We start from the raw sequence: 23,205 nt of genomic DNA on the forward strand, positions 1-23,205 counted from the left end.
TTCTGCAAACTGCAATATAAGGCATTAATTGGAATACTTTCATCTACACAAATATTAGAGAGTAAGTTATATTTTGGGATAATTACACTTTCCTCCCGTATAATTACATGTGGATCCTATATATTTTAAAAAATTATATTTAGTATGCCTTAAATTTACTTCTTTAGTCAAAATTCACTGAATTTGCTGATATTAACAAAAAAAACTGAAAAAATATTTATATTTGACCCTGATTGACTTATTACTGGTGTTGTAGGTCAAGTAAATCTTTTTATAATCAAATTATCCTCACACGTTTTCACGCGTTAATGCATGTAAGGAGGTATATCTTTATCGTTATAAGGATACTTTAATCGAAAAAAATTATTTGACCTATAGTAAATTAATAATAAGTCAATCGAGGATAAATATTTATTTTTATTCATTTTTTTTTGTTAATATCAACAAATTTAGTGAATTTTGATCAATTGGGGGATTTATTTGTTATACAGAAGCAAACCTCACGGGTGCTAGCTATAATTTTCCAAACCACAGGAAGACTACATGTAATTACATCAAACATTGAAGGAGGGAAGTGTAATTATCCCATATATTTTCTGGTTTGCTAGTTGTTACACTCTACCATCTCAATTTTTAAAATTTATACTTTATTATATCGTGTAATTTCACATAACTGAATACAAATTTACTCAATATTTAGTGAATTGACAAAATTACATATGATTTTTTTTAGGGTAAATTATAACAATCTTTTATAAGATTTGTCATAATTACAAATACTTTCTTGTTATTTAAAAAATTACAAATACCCTCCCTGATATTTGAAGAAATTATGTGATCCTTGAATGGGGGTATAAAATTATCAATTTTTTCCTTACTGTATTTTTATTATTTTTTTTAAAAAAGTTAAAACTTATAAAAAAAATCGAACAAGATGGATGAAAAAAATTAAAAATTATAAAAAAATTATTCATTTAGTCCAAGAAAAAAATTAAGAAATAAATAAAATTATATTTTTTAATCCATAAGGGCATTATGGTCAGTTCACCATAAAAATAGATGAAATTCTAATGCATTGGGCTAATTGTTAGACAACCGATAAAATCAGGGGGATATTAGTAATTTTTCAAACAACGAGAGGGTGTTTATAATTATACGAAACCTCAGAGGAGGTCGTTGTAATTGACTCTTTTTTTTTAATTAATTAGTAGAAGACTAGGTAGATCTAAACTCGATTACTTGTGACCTATAATATATGGATACTCCGAAAAATTATCCGATGCAGTGTCAGATACTCGATCCAAAATTAAAGAAAAAAAAGAACATGCGTGTCCGACACGTTTTGGACATGCTTTGAATGTTTTTATAATTTTAAACGTTTTGGGCTTTTTTTTCGAAAAAAAAAAAAAAGAATTTTGACTAGCAAAAGTTAAAAAGAATGAACTCACTCATCTCAACTAAAAGTTTTAAGAAAAAATTACTAATTGGGAGATGGTCATGATGGTTTAATTAATGTAAATATTAAATACTTTTTATTTTTTATTTTTTAAAAGAAACTGATTATGTATATTTTTTAAGTTATATTTGATTAAAAATATAGATGTAGGACATGTCTATTTTATATTTTATCTTAATATTGTTCATATATATATATATATATATATATATTATATAGCCATGTTAGTACTGTGTCATGTTCTAATTTTTCTATATTTTCTGTGTCGTCGTGTTCGTATCGTATCGTATCCATATCGTCGTGTCCGTGCATTTATAGCTTGTGATTATCCAACAAAGTCATGAAATGTTTTTTTTTCTTGGGATAGTTGATACAATCTCTAATGAGGTTTTATATAATTATAAATATTTTTTATTGTTAGAGAAATTATCACTATTTTTTATTTTAACGATCATTCAATAACTAGCTCAATTCGTTAGTTTTCATTAGATTTTCGATCAACCAAAATATTTTGTGGACAATTTTATGATCAAATTTTTATTCTTTTAATATTTTTTTGATTTTTTTTTCCTCTACTCAACTTTCCAATCTCCCATCTCTTTTTCTTCTCTATTTTTTTTCAGATTTTTTTATATTTTTATCTAATTAATATATTTTAGAAATAATAATTTTTTAATTTTTTTTAATTAATTATACATGTCACACATACCTATATATAATAGATAAATAGATATAGATATCGTTTTTTATTTGAACTCGTTAAGACACAATTTGATAACTGTAATAAAAAATGTCTTCTCAAAAAGTAGGACGAGACATACTTCTATCAGATCTCAACACTTTTCAACTATTATTAAAATTCTAATAATTTGTGGCACACTCTACTTTATGTATAAACTATTCATAAAACTTTTTATTATTTAAAAACACATATAAACTATTAATAAATTAACGTTAGATTTGTAATAAAGTAGTGAAAAAAATGCATGAATTTATACTATTATAATTTTTTCTTTATCATACCAACTTTAAATTGCCCCAATTTACCCTTCATTACACATATTCTCTTTAAAAATACTTGGTTAAATTAGTAATTTCAATTTTTTTTAATAATTCTATAATTATTTTTTTATTAACTACCCACCGCCCGACATTTCTCTCTCACCTTACTTTTCCCTATTTATTATAATTTATAACTATAATTTTCTCTTTTAATAATTTTTTTTTTATCATCTCACACCAAGGTTCTTTTTATATACTCGCGAGAACCGCGTGCGAGGATAACTAATAAAAATAAAAAAATAACTATCTAAAAGATAGTGAGTGAATGGGAATTAGATAAATAAATAAATTAAATATTAAAGAAAAAAAACAGACCAAAAAAATAAAAGACATGAAATGAGTGCTTTCTCTTAGAGCGTGTTTGGTTGGAGTAAGAAGTAGGAGTATAAGAAAAGTGGAAGTAAAAATAAATGTGTAAGAGATAATTTGGTGTTTGGCTAGGGGAAAGAAATGGACGTGAAGTAAAATTGGATATATATAAAACTCTTCCAGAGTCCAATTTTTTGTCCAAAATTGCAAAAAGTGGAAGTATAAGGCCAAAAGATGAAAAATGTATAGTTTTTATTTTTATTTACTCTATTATCCATATAATATATATATATATATATATATATAATTTTCTTCAATTTTTTCTCCTTTCGCTGATAAATATTGTACATAATTTTTCAAAAAAAGATAATAACAAAATCATTGAAAAACTACTGAATCGAAGTTAACAATCTTGTTTTATTTAAACTTAACAGTTTAGAATAAATGAACAATTTATTTTCTAGTACAAAATGAAGAGAAGAGTTATTCAACAAAATTATAAAATTTAATTTTTTATTCGCAATCTGTTTTTCTCATATTAAACAAGAGAAAATATTTGAATTATACTTTCCTTCCAATCATACCAAACAATTTAAAGGAGAATATTTTTCTTTTTCTCCCCCTCACCCTTCCACTTCCCTTTTTCTCTTAGTTGAATCAAATGAACTCTTAATACTATTTATGTGTAAAATGCTATAATACTATTTAATAATATATATACAAAATAATAAATTAATATTAAAATTATAATAAATTGGTGTCCAAAAAAATGCATAAAAAATTAAAGAAATAATTACCAAAAAAATATAATTGGGGAGTGAGAAGTTAGATGAATAAATAAAAAATAAATTATAATTAACAAAAAAAAATCAATAAAATACTCTCTTAATATATAGTATAGACAGATATAAATAAATGAATTGAAGTAACTTTTTATCCATTTTAAAAAGATACCAAACTTTTTCCATCAATTTTCAAATACCCACCGAGAAACAATAGAAAATAACCATCATACTCCCAAATACACACTCCAAAATTTGAAAAGATCAAACTCATTTTTCTCAAATATTCCAAAACCAACCTAAAGACATCTCCAAACAAAGTGAATAAATAGTACAAACAACCGAAGTCTATTGTTGGACCAGAGTGGAAGTGAAATGGGGCAGGAGACTCATTCAGCACTGTCTAAGAATCCCTGGAAAAGTAGGCTTAAAGATTGATATATTGGGGTATCAAGTGAAGATTCAGCCTTTAAAAGGCAGAACATCAGTATCCTCATGCGAAAGGCATCCCAGCAATTCAAAATATAACTATAAAAAAAAACAAATAGCATTGGTACCAAAATCAGAACTAATTTAAAAGGATTGTGAGATCCAAAATTTAGGTAAAATCCGAGTCAAGAAAGCAAAGGTACACAAATAATATACATAATGTTCTAACCCAACAATCTATAATCAGCTTCCAGATTGACCAGATACTGTCAATCCACAATTCATATTGACGGCTTAGTATACTGTGATCATTTCATCCCATGAAAACGATTATGATTCAGAGAGTGAATGCGTCATATTGTCATATATCCCAGTTATCACGGAGCAACCAAATTACAGATATTTCACCATGCCGCGACCCTCCACGCTCAGTTTCGTGGCCTGTAGTTGCTTTCGCTTTGGTGCTTTCAGCTGCTGCAACTTTTTGTTCATCTGCAGGCATAAAACATGACATTGTGACTGAGAAATAAAGAAGTTAAGATAACAAACAATCATATCCAAGAACTTGCAGGGATCACCAAGGGTTGTATCCTTGGGATTTCAAGACCTTGGGCTTTATAACAAAAGAAGGAAAATATTACATAAAATCAATATGCGAATGGGTAAGCTTCTTAGGAAGGAAAAACTGAAACACAGAAAAGTGAAGATCACTATTTAGCTTCTCTTCCTTTCAGATGCTTATGCTGATTTTTATCCACAATTGCTTATCATACTAAGAAGCTACTGATGTAAAAAATTAGCATATGTTGAATGACAGATCATAACCAAAAACAAAAGTAAAAAACTTTTGTACACAATAAGTTCTAAAAATCAAAACTCTGTTATTTATAGAACCTCAATTTGCAATCTGAGATTGTTTTCTAAAGGTGAATGTACCAACCTTCGCCCGACGCTGATCTTGGACCATCTGTTTAGCCCGTGCTCGAACTTCATCTGGATCAACCTTTGATTGAGGACGCACCACAAAATCCATCGACATTGCTTCCGGCCGTGATGCATGTTGCCTCGAAGATGACTGTCCAGATTTTGACCCCCTGCAAATCGTCAAACAAGCTCAAATCTATGAGCACACAACCACGAAAATAGAAAAAACAATGCAACACTTGGCCAGCTAAGGAACCAAAGGGTAGGATGCAACTATATCTTACTGTGAAAATCCAGCTAAATCAAGGTCATCATCTCGTGATGCCATTGTTGTTCCTTTACCCACCACTCTGTAGAAGCTCAACGAAAACATTGCTTCAGTATGTACTGATTGATTATCCAAATCTAAACTGTGTTAGTCATTGAGAAGATAATCCATACTTTTTAGAAGGAGGCCTCCTGAAAACTCTTTCATCCTCAAAGTTCTTCATATCCTCAAACCTTGTGCTCTTATTGAATATTGGTCGGCTCTGTACCAATAATGTTCAGAAAGTTGAAGTGATAGAGAAACCGTTAAGCGCGAACCAAAATAAGGATTACCAAATCGCAATGTAGAATAGTCCAGTTAAAAGTGCATAAAATTTCAGATGCACAAGATTTCAGCATTTATGGCTCTATGACAGTCAAACTCATAACAAACAAAAACCACCATAACTCCAAAATAACCAATATTTATGTCCAACCACCCCCACCCACAAAAAAAAGGAAATAGAAAACAAGATATCATATGTATATATATAGTTTTATTTGTAAGAAAGGAAAACCTTAACAGTGAAGGGGATTGTGCAATTCTTCAATAACTCAAAAATGGCAAAATGAACAATTAAATTACCCATTTATCAACCAACTCTTTAGCAAGTTTACGGTTGGCTGTAGTCTCCTCATCAGACTTCGAAAAAAACATAATGACCTGTCAAAATGTAATGGCGCGTCAAACTTCATCCTCAAAACAGCAACATACAAGTGAAAAAAGTTAAAGGTACAATAATAAAAAGCTGCTAGTAAGCCGTATGACCTTTCCAAGGCCACTCTTCTTTAGTTGTTCTCGTCGATCATATTGCTCCAAGTCAATTGGAAACTGCAGGCAACAGCAAGCTATTAGCATTCAACAACTGTTAAAATTTACCTGAATAGATTAGTAAAATAAAAATACTTGCATACATCATTCAGGATCTTCAAAACAGCAGCACGGATGTTCATATTTGGTAAGCTTCCATCAGGTAGAGGTTCAAGCCAATTCTTCAGAAGAGTCAAAACCCCATGATCAAGAAACTCTTGCTGAAGTTGTTTCCTGCAAAACAAACAAGTAAGCCTCACCCAAGAAATTAAGAGTTTCCAAATTATGTGAGCATAAAACCAAGGAAAAAACACAAAGGTAAAAAACCAACTTTGATAGCACATCCGTAAGGAGAGACAGCTTCTTCAACTTATTAATGGCAGGTTTTCCCTGCCTATTGAGTTCAGCATCTTCTTCTGCAACGACTTCTAGCTCAGCCATGACCTTCTCAACCAGCAATGCAATTTCTGCAGCACTTTTCTCGTTTTTCTTCTTTTTCCTTCCCCCCTTGAAGAGCTCCTTAATTTCCTCATCCTCTTCTCCCTCTTCTGCCTACAAATGTGGGGATTGACAGACGGGATCTTTCAGCTTTACTGATTGTTGTCCATTAAATTAAATTGTGGAAAAGAAAATAGTGAGTGAACAAGTCACAATGCATGTCACGAGAGAGAAACTGAGGCTGGAGTTAAAGGAAGAGAGAAGATAGAGGATATAACAGATTCATTTACAAATAGGAATCATTCAGCTTTTACAACTTTTGTCGATGAAATTAATTTGTACATCGTGTAATGAGAGCAAACAAGCCAACGCACATATGTAAAGATAGGGTATTAAACACATCTGTGGCCAAATTCTATATCTTGTTACGGTTTTGTGTAAAGAGTACGAATACAATCGGATCCTATCAGTCTCGACATATAATAGATCACAGCTACAGATTGCAATGGTTCAGCGGCCATGTTTTTTTTTTTAAAAAAAAATAAAAATTGCAGAACAAGAAAAGGGGAACGACCAGGAAGTACAGCTGGTTTCAGTTTTTGTATTCTCCCATAACACGTTAAACCCAAAACATTTTGAGTTCAACGCAAATGCATAAGCATTGAAGCGAAAGAAATTTGACATTCTGTAGATCACAGGAATCACAAAGTTATAGGTAACTAATGTGTAATCCGAAAAAGATAGAAGCCAACCTGGGGAGCACGACTTGGAGAATGTTCATTGTCACTTCCATATCTGTCAGCCGGATCCACACCACTGTCATCGATGAAATTATCATCATCCACTGTCCTAGCACCCTCCTGGTCATCCTGTAGAATTTTTTGGGAAATCAATTAACAATGAATAGCTCAACCATAGAAACATTGCGCTAAATAACAAATCAGTATAAATTGTACATTATAGAATTTATAGTGATATTGACTTTAGAACAAAATTAAGAAAAAATGAAAAACACAAAGGAGATGACTGCAATACCAACAGCACATAACAATGGCCTGTATCACCTAAAAAAAAGTAGCAAACATGATATAGAATTTGGTCACATCACAGAACCATAAGAGCAACAGATATTCCCTCTCATCGACTCTGTGAACCTCTCTTCAGACTCATACCAAGCTAGATGAAATTAGCCTATTTCGTTTAGGGAAATATGTTTCTTTTGCAGTTTAAGAACTGCAAAACTTGGAGTATAAGTAGTCCTGTGGTCAATTTAATGGTGTAAAGAAACTCAAGCATCAAGTTGATAAAAAATGATGGACAGTCTAAAGAGAATACCAGGAGAATGTTTCTTACCCAACCAGCAGGAAATGTCTTGCAAGCATTTTCCAAGGAAAAACATAGAATTTAGGATACTTATGGTAGGGCATTTACGTCCTAAAAAAAGTTAGCTAAATCTAACTTAACATTGAATAAAGCGGAAATATAAAAAACTGTTAGCTATTGCAAACATTACATATTTCCGACTCATGTTTAGCACCCTACACAATGTCAAACCAATAAAATTTTATCAAAGGCTATAAACTTATCCAAGAATTTTGAATAAAACTATTAGAAGTGCAGACCAATGACCAAATTTAAAAAACAAAATGTTCTAGGCAGCGCAAATTATTCCAAAACTAATTAAAGCACTCAGGGCAAATCGATCATCACTACACACATAATAAACACAAACGAAAGCCACACTTCACTGAATTTCACTGATTTACTAATAAAGGCTGCAATCAGATAAACGGATCCACCGTATCCAATAAAATTCCAAAAAAACCAGGCCACATCTACCACCATGCGTTTGTTAGACGCAACTTTAAAAAGTAAATAGTGCGCGTGGCAATACGCCTATGTTATAATGAAAGAAACAAATGCGGAACTCAGTGTACTGATTAAAGGGAGCTAAACCTCAGAATTGCCTCCCGCGATTGTGTCCCACATCTCTTTCATCTCAGGATCCGCCTCATGATCTCTCATTCTCCCTCCTCCACTTTTCCTCATCTTAAACTTCTTCTCCCCTTTCTCCCCCTTCCTTGTTTTCTCCACAATTTTTCTCTTCTCCCCTTTCTCTTTTTTCCTCTTTCCGCCATCCGAATAGTCATCTCTTACCAACCCCACCATATCATCACCCCTGCCAAAATCACCATCATCATCATCTAATCCAAAATCGCCGGGACCCGAATCTCTACCAGATGATTTTTTTATCAGTCGTTTCCGGGGCTTCGCCTTTGAGTCGTTATACACTGGAGTTGGGGATCGCTCATGGCTTTCATAAAGAGAATCATCTACTTCATGGAGGAGATGTTGTTGAGGCTCATCACGGTCAGACTGGACATCCTCATCGAAATCCATCAATGGCTCGCCATCTTCATCTCGGTAACTGAATTCACCGCACAGAAACACCAATTCAATATTTTAAAACCCCAATTCGATACACATACAATAAAACCCTAATTCACACATACACACACACACAGACGCCGATAAACGACAGATGCACAATTAACCGATCGAAAACCTCATTTCCGCAACAAAAAGCCCTAATCCTACACACACACACACGCGCGCCGATAAACGGCGTATGCACAATTAACCGACCGAAAACCCCAATTCTGCAACAAAAGGCCCTAACCCTATATACACACACAAATTCATATATTCAAAAGCCCAACTCCACAATTTTTGCAGATTGGGGAACGGGAACTTACGGATCGTTTTCGTAACCCATGATTGATTCCGAAAATCACCCTCCGGTGAGGCAGAAGCAGAAGAAGCTGTGCGTATATGCGTTACAGGTATGTACTCATCTGTATAAATGCCTCATATATATAGACGCGTGTTGTTGTTGTTGTACTCTTGAATTGCTGGATTATGTGTAAATTTGATGCCAAAATAGCATGAAATCAAATAAAATTGAGCTGATTCACACGGCAATGGATGCAGAGAATCTATGAAATAATTTCAAGATAATTTACCAACCCAAAAAGGAGAAGGAATTTAACGGTCTGAAGCAGCAGACTGCAGTGAGTAGACAAAGGACTTATAGTGTAAGTAGTGAAGTAGTAGGAAAGTATGATAGTTTATATTTTTGAATTCATGCATGAGCGCAATCCTAATTATATTTGTATTCTCATACATAAAATTTATTTTAATTCCCGATATTTGATTTTTTTTATTAAAATCAATTTTATTTTTTAATTTACTTTAAAATAGTGTGATTCGTGATATAAAAGTTTTGTTTTTCTATAAAGAGCATTATTAATATAGTCTCATATTTTTCATTTCAATTTTCCCTTGCAAATTTAAATAAATATAACCATTTTAATCGAAATAATTTCTCATTTGGCAATTATTTTAGATAAATAACTTGATCAATCATAAATATTTAATTAATATCGATCGAGTTATTATTTAAATAATTGTGCAATTGTAAATACTTTCGACTAAAAATGGTTATATTTTTTAAAATTTATATGTGACGGACCAAATTGCAACTGAAGATGAAAATAAGGGACTAAAATAATTTTCTATAAAAGTAAGGGAAAAGTTTTATAAGGGCAATCTGCGCGAATCACTCATCAAATGGACTAATTTGAAGAGAATCGAGAAGAAAAAATAAATTATTTTAAGTTAAACTCAAATATCGGGGACAAATATAAAAAAAACGCACATATTACACTTTCTTGAGAGTTTCTTCATTATTTTTTATTAATTCATGAAATTAAATAATTTTTTACTTGTTTATGTATGATTGGTTTATCTATTTATTTTTATATGACTAATTTTTTTTGATATGATTTTGTATGAATTTGCGGAGAAAAATTATGATGTGTGTGATTTATTATTCGATGAGTACGGACATACTTTTTTAATTGGTTTTGATTTTAATTTAAATACAATCATATTATAATGATTTTACATTACTTAATACCTAAACTTGTATGTCAAATATTATCTAAATATCAATCCAACTATTTTTCAAATACGAACAAAGTAAATAAAATTATATTATTGCATTATATCATGGTTAAATAATTTATCAAGATTCCAAAATATGTTTCTTCCACATAGATAATGAATGTAGATGATTTTGCGCCTACTGTATTATTTTTACGCCTACTATATTTTAATAACTGAACAATTGAAATATACATCGATGTTATCAATATATTATTATAACTAAGAAATAACAAATTATAATAAATTCAAATAAAAGTGAGATAAATATCCAGACATTCGTCGGAACTTGAACCCATGATTTGAAACTAAGTCATGGGACTTCAACCATAATTATTGGACTAAAAGATGATTGATTTATGTCTTGGTGCAAATTTTGGGCAATTGATATTCCACTTTATGAGTTTTTTTATTCACAAGAAAGTTAAACAATTATACAAACTTATGAGCTATTACTTTTTCCCCCCATTTTGGCCTCAAAATGGTTTTGAAAATTGGAAGCTTAATATTTTACAAGGGGTAATAATCATCAGAGTAATTAATTGTTGAGAATTTAAATAATTTATGTTTCTTTTCTATCAATCAAAAAGACGATTTGAAAATGGAGCTTTAGATTTAAAATACCAGCAAAAGAAGATGTGAAACTGAATAGAGATAAACGACTCTTGAATTATTCGATTATGTGTAAATTTGGTGCGGAAATAGTATGAAATCAAAGTAAAATTGACAGAGATAACAGATGGGTGCAGAAAATCTATGAAAAACAATTTTGCGACAATTTACTATGGCAAGGAGGAAATAAACAATTTTGGAACACTGCAAACTAAAATGGGTAGACAAATGATTTATAGTGTAATAACTAATGACGGAAAGTAGTACGTAGTTTATGTTTTGAAATATACATGGATGTGTAAGTAAATAAACATATATTATCATTTTCTATCTTTAATTTTGGGGCATGCTCATACTTGAGAAACTAAAAAATATTAATCGTGCTTGCTTGTAAGTAATTTTACACGTATCATTTTCTTATGTTGTGGTGAGCCTCGTTTCTTTAAGAAATATGTTGTTATGTGGACAAGTTAGTTTCATTGAAAAATAAATTAATAGTCATATATTTAAAGTTTGACATATGAGAATTAGTTCCTTCATATATTTTTTCTTTTTGGCCAAAATAAGAAAAAGTATATGAGTATATAGAATTCAAAATTTCCTTTCTATTACTCGTAATTGGAACTTTTTTCTGTCAGGAGAAAATGTGCATTTTTTGTGAGTTTCGTCATTCATTTTGTGAAATGTGCACAATACTTTTCCATATTGTGAACTTGTACACTGTCATATTATTCTACATTTTACAGACTTGAATTTGATAGTATTGTATATCTTAGCGAGCACTTTTATTCACAAAAAAGATATATATTGTAAAAATTTATTGGTTATTACTCACATTGTTTGCCTTTTTTTTTTTTTTACCTCAAAATGGTCTGAAAATTTGGTACATTATCTTTTTTAAAAATGGTCGTAATCATCAGTGTGATTATTGAGAATTAAAGCTTTAGGTTTGGAATAATGACAAAAGAAGAAGTCAAACAGAACAGATCGAAACAACTCTTGAATTATTCGATTATGTATAAATTTGGTACTAAAATAGCATAAAATCAAAATAAATTGATACAGATGGCAGATGGCAGAGTATGAGGAAAACATGTGAAATAATTTGTGGATAATAAACATTCCCAGGGAGAAAATAAAGGATTTGATAGTTTGGAACAACAAACTAAACTAAATAGACAAAAGATTTATAGTGTAAGGATTGAAATAAAAATCAGTACGTAGTTTGTATATTTTAATTCAAGATCGTGAGGGGAGTTGTGTTATTAACAATTTTTTACAGTATCATTCCCTTATGTTGTGAGAAGTATTGAAATTCTCGTTCTTTCAAATATTCATTCAAATAAATATTCATATGAAAGAAAGAACTTTCAACTAATTTTATCATAGTTTATGACGCAAATTAATATACAAATAATGTTGTTATCTGCAAGATTAGAATCTTTCAAGCACTAGAATGAGACGCGTATGAACTGTGCAATAAAATATAGAATTGTTAAATGGTCGAAAATTCGACACTATTCCAATTTTATTAAAATACTTTTTTTTTATTTTATATTATATACATACAAATATCTCAATATCTAGTATGTTATGGGACTCTATGCAAATATTCTTCAATTTTGATGTTTTACAATTATTAATACAATTAGTATAATTTATTTGATTTGCTATCTTATTATATCTTTGTGCAAATATTGAGCAACTATTCTTCCACTTTATTAATTTAAAAATGTCATTAGACCAAAGACCTATAGCAATTGAGGCAACTGCTGATCAGAGGTATGTGCCATATTGCAATATTTATGCTAAAATAGTAAATAATTTGTGTGGACTTTGTTAGCAAGGTTTAATGTTGGACTATGTGTAAATTTTGTGCAAAAATAGCATGAAATGAAAATAATTAAAATTAATAGAGATGAACAGATGGCAGTTGGTGCATAAACAATTTCCATATGAGAATTAGTTTCTTCGTTTATTTATTTCTTTTGGAAAAAATAAGAAAAATGTATATATATTTTCTATATACTTTTTTAATTAATAAATATTTTATTTTAAACAGTATAATAGAATTTGCACGCACATGGTGCGCCATAAATTACTAATTAAATGATTAATGAGCTCTCCCTCTGTCGTAATTGCCGATATATAGGGTTAGAAATTTCAAATTAAATCATTTTAACTCGTAATCAAGTGTAAAGCCTTGTGCAAAAAGTTGAGACAATTCTTCATAATGCTTTACTTTTAACATACATGTCTGTGCTTCAATTTCTTCTTTCTAGAACCTGGGAAATTAAATTACGGTTAGATTACAATTGTCGATATATAGGGATAGAAGTTTTAAATTAAATAATTTTAACTCGTCGTCAAGTGAAAAGTCATGTGTAAAGAGTTGAAACAATTCTTTTACTTTGCATTTAACATGCACCTTTGTGGTTCATACTTTGTACTTGAACAACTCTGCAGGTTCACTCTACGGACTATTTCAACTCTGTGTGATTTTTTCTCTAGGAACTTTCTTGATTTTGGAGATTATTTTTATTCATTATTTTTTCACCCAAAAGAATTGAATAATAAAATCAATTTTGTTCTTGATTGATGTATGAAAATATTATATATTTGAATTTTGAGATAATTTATGACATGAATATATATATATATATACAAGTAACGTAGTTATCGACAATAACATAATTATTCAAGCACTAGAATGAAACGTGTATGAAATGTGCGAAAAAATATGGGATTGTTAATTGGTCAGACATTCACTACAAATAAAATTCTATTAAGATAACTTTTTATTTGAATATATTTGCAAATATAAGTTTTGCGACTTTGTGCAAGCAATCTTCTATTTTAGAATTTTAGTATAATCTATCTGATTTGCTAGCTTTCTTATGTGTTTGTGCAGATATTGAGCAAAATAGTACTCCATTTTAATGTTGAAATTGATGTTGTTGTTGAATATAGATCTTGTCGAAATCAAAATCTTTAGGATTTCACATGCGTGCATACTTTGTATTTGAAGAACTCTGAACAACTTCAACGTTACGTGTTGTTTGTTTTTTGCTGGTTATTCATATACAATAAGAGGATACAAATATATATATATATATATATATGTATTTTGTTAGGATTTTTTACACGTATTACATATATATAAGTGATCGAGTTATAAACAAAAATAAAATTATTGATATGACGTGCATGAATTGTGCAAGGATCCCTAATTGATCGGATTTAATACAAATGAATACAATTTTATGAAGATAATTACCTTTAAATATCCATTAATATGTAAACTATTGTATATATATATATATGAATCTAAAATATTGTTTAATTATATTAAGAAAAATCTTCACATTTAAGAATTTGTGCTTTAGACTGAAACGTTGTGTCTGAGTTATAGTGTGATGATTAAGTCTAATTAAAAATATAAAAATAAATATGAAAAATAGTGAAAAGAGGAGGCTAGCAATTTCCCCAAGGTCCAGATGCCTAGAGTTGTAGCAGATTACTAGTAAGATTTTGGTTCACAAGGTTGAAAGAGGTCCTTGTGAATCAAAATGCATTTATATTCCTGAGAGTAGAATCACAGATAACATTCTCCTGGCTCAGGAGCTATTAGCAGGGTACAGTCAATCAAGGTTGACCTCCTGAAAGCATACGACCTTGTGGAGTGGGATTTTTTGTGGCACTACTGCCTCTCAATTCATACGATGGGTAGAAGAATGCGTTAGCGCTGCTAGACTTTCCGTTACTCTGTCCATGGCTTCTTTCCAAGTGCTAGAGGACTAAGACAGGGGATCCACTTTCCTCTTACCTCTCAATCCTTCTAAAAGAACAAGTTATATTTTCAAAAACAGTTGCGTAGACTAAGCACTCTATACTTGCAGTATTAGGGATGCCCCTTATTGCTTCAAGACTGAAGCTTACTCATTCTCAACCTCTCTTACTTAAATTTAAAAGGAGGATTGCTAGTTGGGGAAGCCTGGCTCTATTGTTTGCAGCTTGGCCTCTACTCATCAAATCAGTCCTTAGCTCCATGAGTGTTTATTGGGCTAATGCATTCTTCGAACCCAAGGGAGCCATAAGGGTTGTGGAGGTTTTTGTGGCAAGGATGCACTGGCTCGGGGTCTGTCAAAGTAACTTGGGACCAAGGGTATCTACCTAAGGAAAAGGGATGTCTGGGCATTAGCAACATTAGTCATATGAATATGGTGCAAATGATCAAACATTTGTGCCAGGTGTTGGCGCAGCAGCAGGGGTCTAGTTAGGTGGTATGGATTCAATACAAGTGAGAATCTGTCCATCTAAACTATGAATAGCGCACCAACTCTTGGAGTTGGAGGAAGCTGCTCAAGCTTCGAACCCAACTGTTAACTAGGGTGCAGTAAAGGATTGGAGATGGGGCTATAGGCTACCTTCACGGTTGACATTAGATGGAACTTCCTTTTAGGACAATTTACCACAGCAGATACCCTCAAACTATTTCAACCAGCAACACCCCGAGTTAGTTGGTTATCTTTGATGAGTGGTCCCTTCAAGATTGCTAGGAATTTATTAATTCTTTGGCTGGCTATATTGGAGAAGTATCCATGTTGGACAAACCTTGATGGTAACAAAGTAACAAAGCTTGTATCCTTTGTGATTTTGACGTTTTAGAGTGTCATAACCATCTGTTTTTCCAATGTCCATTTTCTGCAAGATGTGTTGCAATTCTTAGGAGGAAGGTGAGGTTTCCTTGGCCTCATAGGGATTAGCAGCAAGGAGTACAGTGAGCAGCTAGGAAAAGGTGAGGCAAGCACCTTGTTCATGTTGCCTTCCGAGCCCTGTTGACTTCTTTGGTTTACAACATTTGGAAGACGAGGAACATGAGACGCTTCCAACAAATTCAGCACTCCCCAGAGAAGTGGCAAACGTTGTTTTAGAGCAAGTTAGGATGCGGATTGATAGTGATGAGCTTCCCCATTCCATTCAATTATTTAGCTTGTACAGATTATGGTGCATTGCTTGGACTTGATATTGTCTAACATCACTAGACTGATGCTTGTTATACTTTCTATCCCTCTTTTCTTATTAAAGAAATATACCGTTACCCAGAAAGAAGACTGGCAATTGGCCTCCGCCGGTGAAAGTTTTCCATGAGGATGTTTTATTTTGAATAACAATGAAGACATCTTTAAAAGCTTATAAAATGCAACTTTGCATTTTGTACTTGAAACAATTTCAAACTGTATTCTCTATAAGGGGTCGCTTACTAAATGGTTGATAAGGTTGGATGTGGAATAGAATAATTTCATAAAATTTATGAAGTCTTTATTTCAATGGACAAAATGATAAAATTAATATTGTGGTGTCTAGTTTGTATGATAATTTTTGTGATAAATGATTGCAATTCAAATTTGCACGAAAGTCAACTTGCGTCCGTTCACTGACGGAAGGGATATCATCACCACTCCATTGCTAGAACCATCAAGCCAAGGATTCCCACTGCTCGCTGGTGGTCAATTTTCGGAGGCCACTAGCCGGAAAGCCTCAAGTGGACGGAATGAAAACAGACTTCGTTGCAGATAGTTGAGTCATCAGTGGATTCCATGTCTTATACCTTTTCCAAAAGAAAATCAAAGCCCATACATTACAGACAATGAGAGTCACAAAATTGTGATAGAGATACGATGGTCGAGTTTGTAACCAAAGACAACTATCAAACATTGGAATCCAACCTTATCAAAGAAAGTAAACAACAAACCAACTTAACAAATTACATATTTTTGTACAACCCAAGTGAGGAAAGACAAAAAATAAATTAACGTTTACATACAATTGGAACTTCCCGAATAATCTATTGTAATGAAACCTCTATAGACGAATACAAACCTTTAATAAATCAATTCTTCATTTCATTCTTTCAATATAGTGAAGGAAGGAGGATTTCGGGGGGGAAAAAAAAGGGAATAGGAAGGGAAAGAGAGGACGACGTACAGTATCTCCAAATCAATTATTTGCACAACAGAATTTACACACAGATTACAATTTAAACCTAAACTATTCTACAACACCCAAAAAAGTCTTGACACCAAAATCAACCCCTACCGGCATTACCATGGCGTTGGTTTCTGAAGTAGCCAAGAAGTTGTTGAGCCTGCAACAAGAGAAAAGCAGAACACCATCAAAATAAAAAATGAACAGATCAAATAGAACAGAGGAGAAAATAATTAAGTCAGCATTATAATTTCACCTTTTCTCTGGCTCTAGGCGTTCCTGACTGTGAAAGTGCCACTAATGGGGGAACAGCACCTTCCTGGAGAACCATGTTGCAAAATCGATTGCTGTTAGTGCATAACTGCAGAAGAGCAGCAGCAGCATTCTCCTTACCTCTTCCAGAGCCCAGTTCAACGACTTCGACCAGGACAGGGATTCCTCCTTCCTGACCAATTGCCGTTCTTCCCTCATGAATGGTGGCAAGATTTGATAAAACAGCAACTGCCTTATCAACCATCCCAAAAGCCGGGTCCATTAACTCTACGAGGTATTTCACTGCACCGGCCTGCACAATTCGAGCCTTGTTCTCATGGTTGATTGACAAGTTGAATAGAGCAGTGGCTGCATCTTTCTTGCCTCTAGGAGTTCCATGTCCCAATAAATCCACCAAGGGCTTGATTGCCCCCGACCTTCCAATCTTGATTTTGTTTTCGTCCATCACGGAGAGGCTAAAGAGTGTCGCAGCAGAGTTCTCCTTGGCTTCAGGGCTCCCAGTCTCAAGCACATAAATTAGGGGTTCAATTGCATCAGCATTTGCAATGGCAGACTTGTTATTATCATTGATTGATAGGTTCAGAAGAGCAGTAACAGCATTCTCCTGTACTATTGAATCTGTTGAACGAAGTAGATTGACGAACAAGCTGATAGCCCCGCAATTTGCTATTATAATGCGATTGTCCATATTATGCTTAGCCAGTAACCTGATTTCAGCAGTGGCATTTCTCTGCACGTCAATGGAACTACTTTTAAGGTCCTCAATCAGCTTCTTGACTTGAGCTTCAACTTCTAAGAGCTCGGCCCTCATTTCAACAGTGGGAGAAGAAACTACTCTTGGACCAAATCTCTCCGACGGCCTGCGCCAAAATGCTTGACCACGAGGTCTTGTCTCCAGCCTAGATGGGAAATCATGCTCTCTTCGTGCAGCATTTGGATTAGTGGGACGTTGCGGCTCTGCTGGAAGCTCCCCGGAAGCATCACTGGCATAAGCATCGGCGGGGGATGCGCCTTCATTGCCGTCTGCTGCTGTTTCTTGTGACAGATTGGAATTGGAAAGAGTGCTGGATGCTGAATTGGTTCGGTTGTGGCCCTCGGATAACCGTTCATCAGCAGCAGCCCCAGCAAAGTTTCTGGATGGGGACATCAAAAGTAGACCACCAGATCTTGAGCTTCTCTCTCCTGAGTGGTCTGACCTGTCTCCAGAACTTCGTGGTGACACTCTATCCATGTCCAACATAGTTCCATTTATAGCAGCTTCTGTCAATGAATCCTCAGAATATGAACGAGGGTGGGTTGGAGATGTCCCCAGTCTTTGGGTTGCATTAGACGAAATTGAACTCTTCATTGGAGAACCTAAAGAACGATCAGGTGTGCCAGAACTATTGGCCCTCCTGCCTCTAACAGATTCAGCATTTGCAAGCAGGGAAGAAGGCTGGTGTAAGTTGGTGGTTTTTGTTGGATCAGGCAGCTTCACATTGTTTGATTCACACCAATTTGCAATGAGTGCCTTGACAGTGAAATTAGGAATAAGGTTTGTGTGTGCTAGAGTTTGCCTTGTCTTTGGGCAAACAATAAGTCCAAGATCTATCCACTTCCGTATAAAAGCCCGCTCATATGTTTGTCCAGATGCAACTATAACAGGATCTGTCATGAGCTCAAGTGAAAGAGGGCAACAAAAATCAGCAGGTATTGGAGGATTACAGGATTGGGACTGTTTCATCATAACAAGTAGGTCGTGCATGTGCGTAACCAGGGCAATCATTTGATCTATATACTCAACTTCACCAGCCTTTTCAGCTTGTTCAGCATTTTCTTTAAGTTTCTCAAGGGCAACAGCCTCAATTAGAAGTTCCTGGTTTGATTTCAAGCTCAACCTATCAGCAACCTTTCCCAGGCTCTCAGAGCTAGCCCCAGAGTCCTCCAGGTGATCCTTAATAGCTTTCATGATTATCAATGATGTTTGTTCTGATCCCATATGCTTTAGTTTTTGTACACAGTGCTGCAATCAGCAATAACACACAAAACCAACACAACATAAAAAACTACCCCATAATGCTAGGTGCCCAAATAAAATCTTTTTAGACAGAGCAAAAAGTAAGAAATGAAACAAAGTCATTGCAGTTACCTCAAGGGATTCAGCATTGAGCTCAGCAGGTAGGCAGTGAGAAGAAGCTTTTAGTATCTCAAGACTTTTCAAACCATGAGTACGAATATTCACCATGAGTGATTCAATTTGTAAAACCTACACACCGGAGCAACCATTAGCCAGGACAAACTTAATTTATCAGAAGACATCTAAGCAAATAATGATTGGAAAGGTTAAAGTTCACAACTAAAGTAGAAAATCCTATCACGTACAAAGTAAACTTTACTCGTTAGTGGTTGCCAGCTTTCAAGTATCTCTCTTGATTCATCAACAGATTTGCAGAGTCCTGCGAATTCTATTTGAAGCAATTCATCTGAAGCAATTTCAGCATCAACAATGGCATCAAAAATTGGCTTTAACAACTTCATCATCTCTTCAATCTTTTGATAATATCTCTGAACTGGTTCGCATTTTATGCTGTCACAAGATGACAACAGAAAAATCCTAGTGATGCTGTTGAGAAGTGATTTTAGTGCTGATATCTCCATCACCTACTACATCAAAGAAACTACTAGTCTCAGTGAAAAAATCAGCATAAGATATCTTCTAATGAATTCAGCTACAAACAGCATGAGGTAAGGTTTGTCTGTTTGACACAGAAGAATAACACAAATTATTATAGCAACAAAAAGAAGGGGCTAAATTAATAGATAACTAAAATCACAAGTCCAGCATTTTTGGAACATTTGTGAGGCACTCCCATGTGGCATCATCTGCATCCTTGCTGGCACAGAAGCCAGTAAGGACATGTAGCAACACAGGGATGGCTATTAGATTTCTTAAATGCTCATTTGGTTGTATAATACAGCACAACCTTGTAGCTGAAATTTTCAAGAAATCCTTCAACTTGTTTGACAAAAAGGGATCTCTAATCACACCGCTTCACAGCAGCCAAATCCAAATTTCAGCACCAACCTACTGGTCTTTGAACTACAGACTATTTAACTAAACCACGAACCAAGGTGATATTACTATATAATAACCAAAACCATTTTGCACCCAGAAGGTAAACTCGTGAATCTGAAATCCCAAGAATTTTGTTTCTTCAAATAAAAGACAGTAAACTAATACAATAGGTTCTAGAAGAGACCGAAAGGGGATACTGCAACCATTTTAGAAAGACAGAACTCCAGATAAATTTACAAATTATGCAGCGCACATCTCTCTGAACAATTCCAGAGGCAAAACAGTGGTACAACAATCCAATACTTTACAATCCACTCCTTAATATAGCTATAAGAGAAGGGCTATGAAGGATCAAAATTATTTTGAAGATTACCCGTTCACCTTCTCATGTTCAGTGCACTTAATGACCAAATAACCCTTCATTAAGTAGCAATCAACTAATGCCATTTTCTACATCCTTCAAAATCACTGTACAAGAAACAGTTGGTGCCTACAAGCCAACTTGCCTCAAAATGCTTAGACCAGCTCATTTGTGCCACAACTACAGATCAGCAGGCATAGTTTCAACATTTCAAATAACAGTGCAAGTCATTTCCAATGTAAAAAGCAACCATAAACAGAAAAGAAGTACTGCAACAACAATGTTAAAACAAATACCGTAAATAGAAAATTCAATGAGAGAGAGAGAGAACACAGTTTCAGCTGCAGATAGGGAACACAAAAACAATTCCATGCGAAACCAACTTCAAGAAGAAAATATAGCAAGATTACATGTACCCTAGAGTCAGCTGCCACAACTGCAGAATCAGCAAACGATCAATCAAACTTCAAGTCACCAGTGCCCAACTGATTCAATGCAACAAACAAACAAAAAATTAGCCGTCAAAATCCTCGCCATTAACTACCAACAAAATAAAACAACCATAACAAATAAAATCACACACAATTAAACATACACATACAAGCAAATACAAAAACATCAACTGGAAAAGAAATTACCACAAGGCTCTTAAAGTGATACAACGACAACGACAACTACAGAATGGACGAGCGGGACTAGAACAATCCAACGATACAGAAAGAATTTGAACAGTAATTCGGGCGGTCAATGAAATTAGGGTTTAGGGGAGTAATTGAGAGACCAAAAGAAAGAAAGAAAGGCGAGGAGGAGTCCGCTTCTCCTTCCTTCCTCGCTCTCACAAATTCTCGGACGTATCGTGGGTTTATCAATTCCGTTTTCCTTTCTGGCAACACGTCCGGGTTTGGATCACCTGCTCCCGCCTGCACGTGCCACTGATTTTTTAATTTTTTTTCCTAGTCGTAGATTTTGACGTCAACGAATTCGGAATGCAATTAGCCCAAAAGTCACTGACCTATCCACTTCACAACATTTATTTCAGTGCCATATTTCAAACCTCTGAATTATTCGACTGATTAAAAAATAATATTTATATTACAGATATTTACATTTATATTTTCTTATGTATTCTTCATCTATATTATTATAAATAAACGGATCATATAGATACCGACGGGTAGTTCGCATACCACTTATATCAAAATTTTAAATACCAAAATTGTCCTTCCGTTATTTAACTTTTCAACTCATATTGAATTAGTTATTCAATCACGTTCCTTAAGAAAATTAACTCCATGCAATTACTGCACTCGCCAATTAAATTTACTCACTTTTGTTTAATTTTATTATTAATTAAATTAAAAATAATGTATTAGTATTTATTTTGCATGTAAATATAATCATCACTATATGATATATGAATTGTATAAAGTTTTTAATTTTTAATTATTGACAATGTATTAAAAAAGTTATCAATAGTTTTTGTACGTAAAGTTGTAAGGCAATGATAAACTTTAATATACAAACACAAATTAATTATGAATTTTAATAAAAAAAATTAATAAAGCTATGCGCGTAGATACTATGTGCCATGGTATTTAATTTACATAGATTATTCTTATTTTTACGTAATTATATACAACATCAATAGCCCAAAAAATAGGAACAGTTTATGTAATGACATTGACGGTTTTGGAGGACGTGTAATTTTTTAAAAAAATATGAATTGATTGTGTAAATTTTATAGACATTTTTGATGGAATTATAATAATTAGATCATAAATCATGGGGTGTAAATATAATTATCTCTTAAAATTATTAAATTCTCGGGCAAATAAATTATGTTAATCAAGATTATTGTGATGAGATAGAGACTTCTTTTTATCTAATAAAACATTGAGATTGAGCTTTGTATGTATATGAAGCTTTTTTCTTAATAAGAATCTGTAATTTGGTATTCTTTTATAGATGTTTAGCATAAAATCACTAATATATTTAATCAAATTTTAGTACCCAGTATGTTAGATGATATGTATATCCATCCATATGCAACAAACCACCTCTCTCTCTTCTCAACAACTTGCAATAAATGATGCAGCTGGTAGAGCTATTAGGACTTGTTTGGTTAGTTTTCATTTTTCATTTTTTTTTAATTATTACATTAAATATTGTATAAAATAATAAGTATATATTCAGATTAAAAGTACTTTTAATTTTTATGATATGATTATACATGAAAAGACGTAATAACATAAAAATATATTTGAAGTAAAATACTCGGTACAAAAGATGTGAAATATTGTTTAAAAAAAATTACAAAAAGATACAGAAGAATGAATTTCCTGAAATTTATAATCCAACCTCACAAAAATAATGATACCACAATGCAAAAGTACA

The 23,205-nt window shown here is 33.0% G+C and overlaps 2 protein-coding genes across 5 annotated transcripts; both read right to left on the minus strand.

The window, feature by feature from the left end:
* Nucleotides 1-4,159: 4,159 nt before the first annotated feature.
* LOC105159379 (protein IWS1 homolog 1) lies at nt 4,160-9,625 on the minus strand. The gene is made up of 11 exons (XM_011076429.3): nt 9,274-9,625; nt 8,474-8,945; nt 7,270-7,386; nt 6,411-6,631; nt 6,184-6,313; nt 6,038-6,100; nt 5,855-5,932; nt 5,404-5,492; nt 5,247-5,312; nt 4,979-5,132; nt 4,160-4,530 (listed from the first exon to the last, which is right to left on the minus strand). The coding sequence occupies exons 1-11, from the start codon at nt 9,291-9,293 to the stop codon at nt 4,432-4,434; spliced, it is 1,509 nt and encodes a 502-aa protein (XP_011074731.1). The 5' UTR covers nt 9,294-9,625; the 3' UTR covers nt 4,160-4,431.
* Nucleotides 9,626-16,842: 7,217 nt separating this feature from the next.
* On the minus strand, nt 16,843-21,676 carry LOC105159399 (U-box domain-containing protein 4). 4 transcript variants are annotated; one of them, XM_011076453.3, is made up of 6 exons: nt 21,450-21,676; nt 21,228-21,296; nt 19,757-20,035; nt 19,524-19,640; nt 17,379-19,397; nt 16,843-17,282 (listed from the first exon to the last, which is right to left on the minus strand). In XM_011076453.3, exons 3-6 carry the CDS (start codon nt 20,030-20,032, stop codon nt 17,223-17,225), a joined length of 2,472 nt encoding a protein of 823 aa, XP_011074755.3. In that variant the 5' UTR covers nt 20,033-20,035; nt 21,228-21,296; nt 21,450-21,676; the 3' UTR covers nt 16,843-17,222. The 4 variants fall into 4 exon arrangements, with proteins under 4 accessions (XP_011074755.3, XP_088740458.1, XP_088740461.1 ...); XM_088884332.1 differs by having other exon boundaries at nt 19,757-20,038; XM_088884335.1 differs by having other exon boundaries at nt 21,222-21,296.
* Nucleotides 21,677-23,205: the final 1,529 nt, after the last annotated feature.

This window comes from Sesamum indicum, linkage group LG1 (assembly GCF_026168435.1).
Source record: "Sesamum indicum cultivar Baizhima isolate 11 linkage group LG1, ASM2616843v1, whole genome shotgun sequence".
Lineage (NCBI taxonomy): Eukaryota > Viridiplantae > Streptophyta > Magnoliopsida > Lamiales > Pedaliaceae > Sesamum > Sesamum indicum.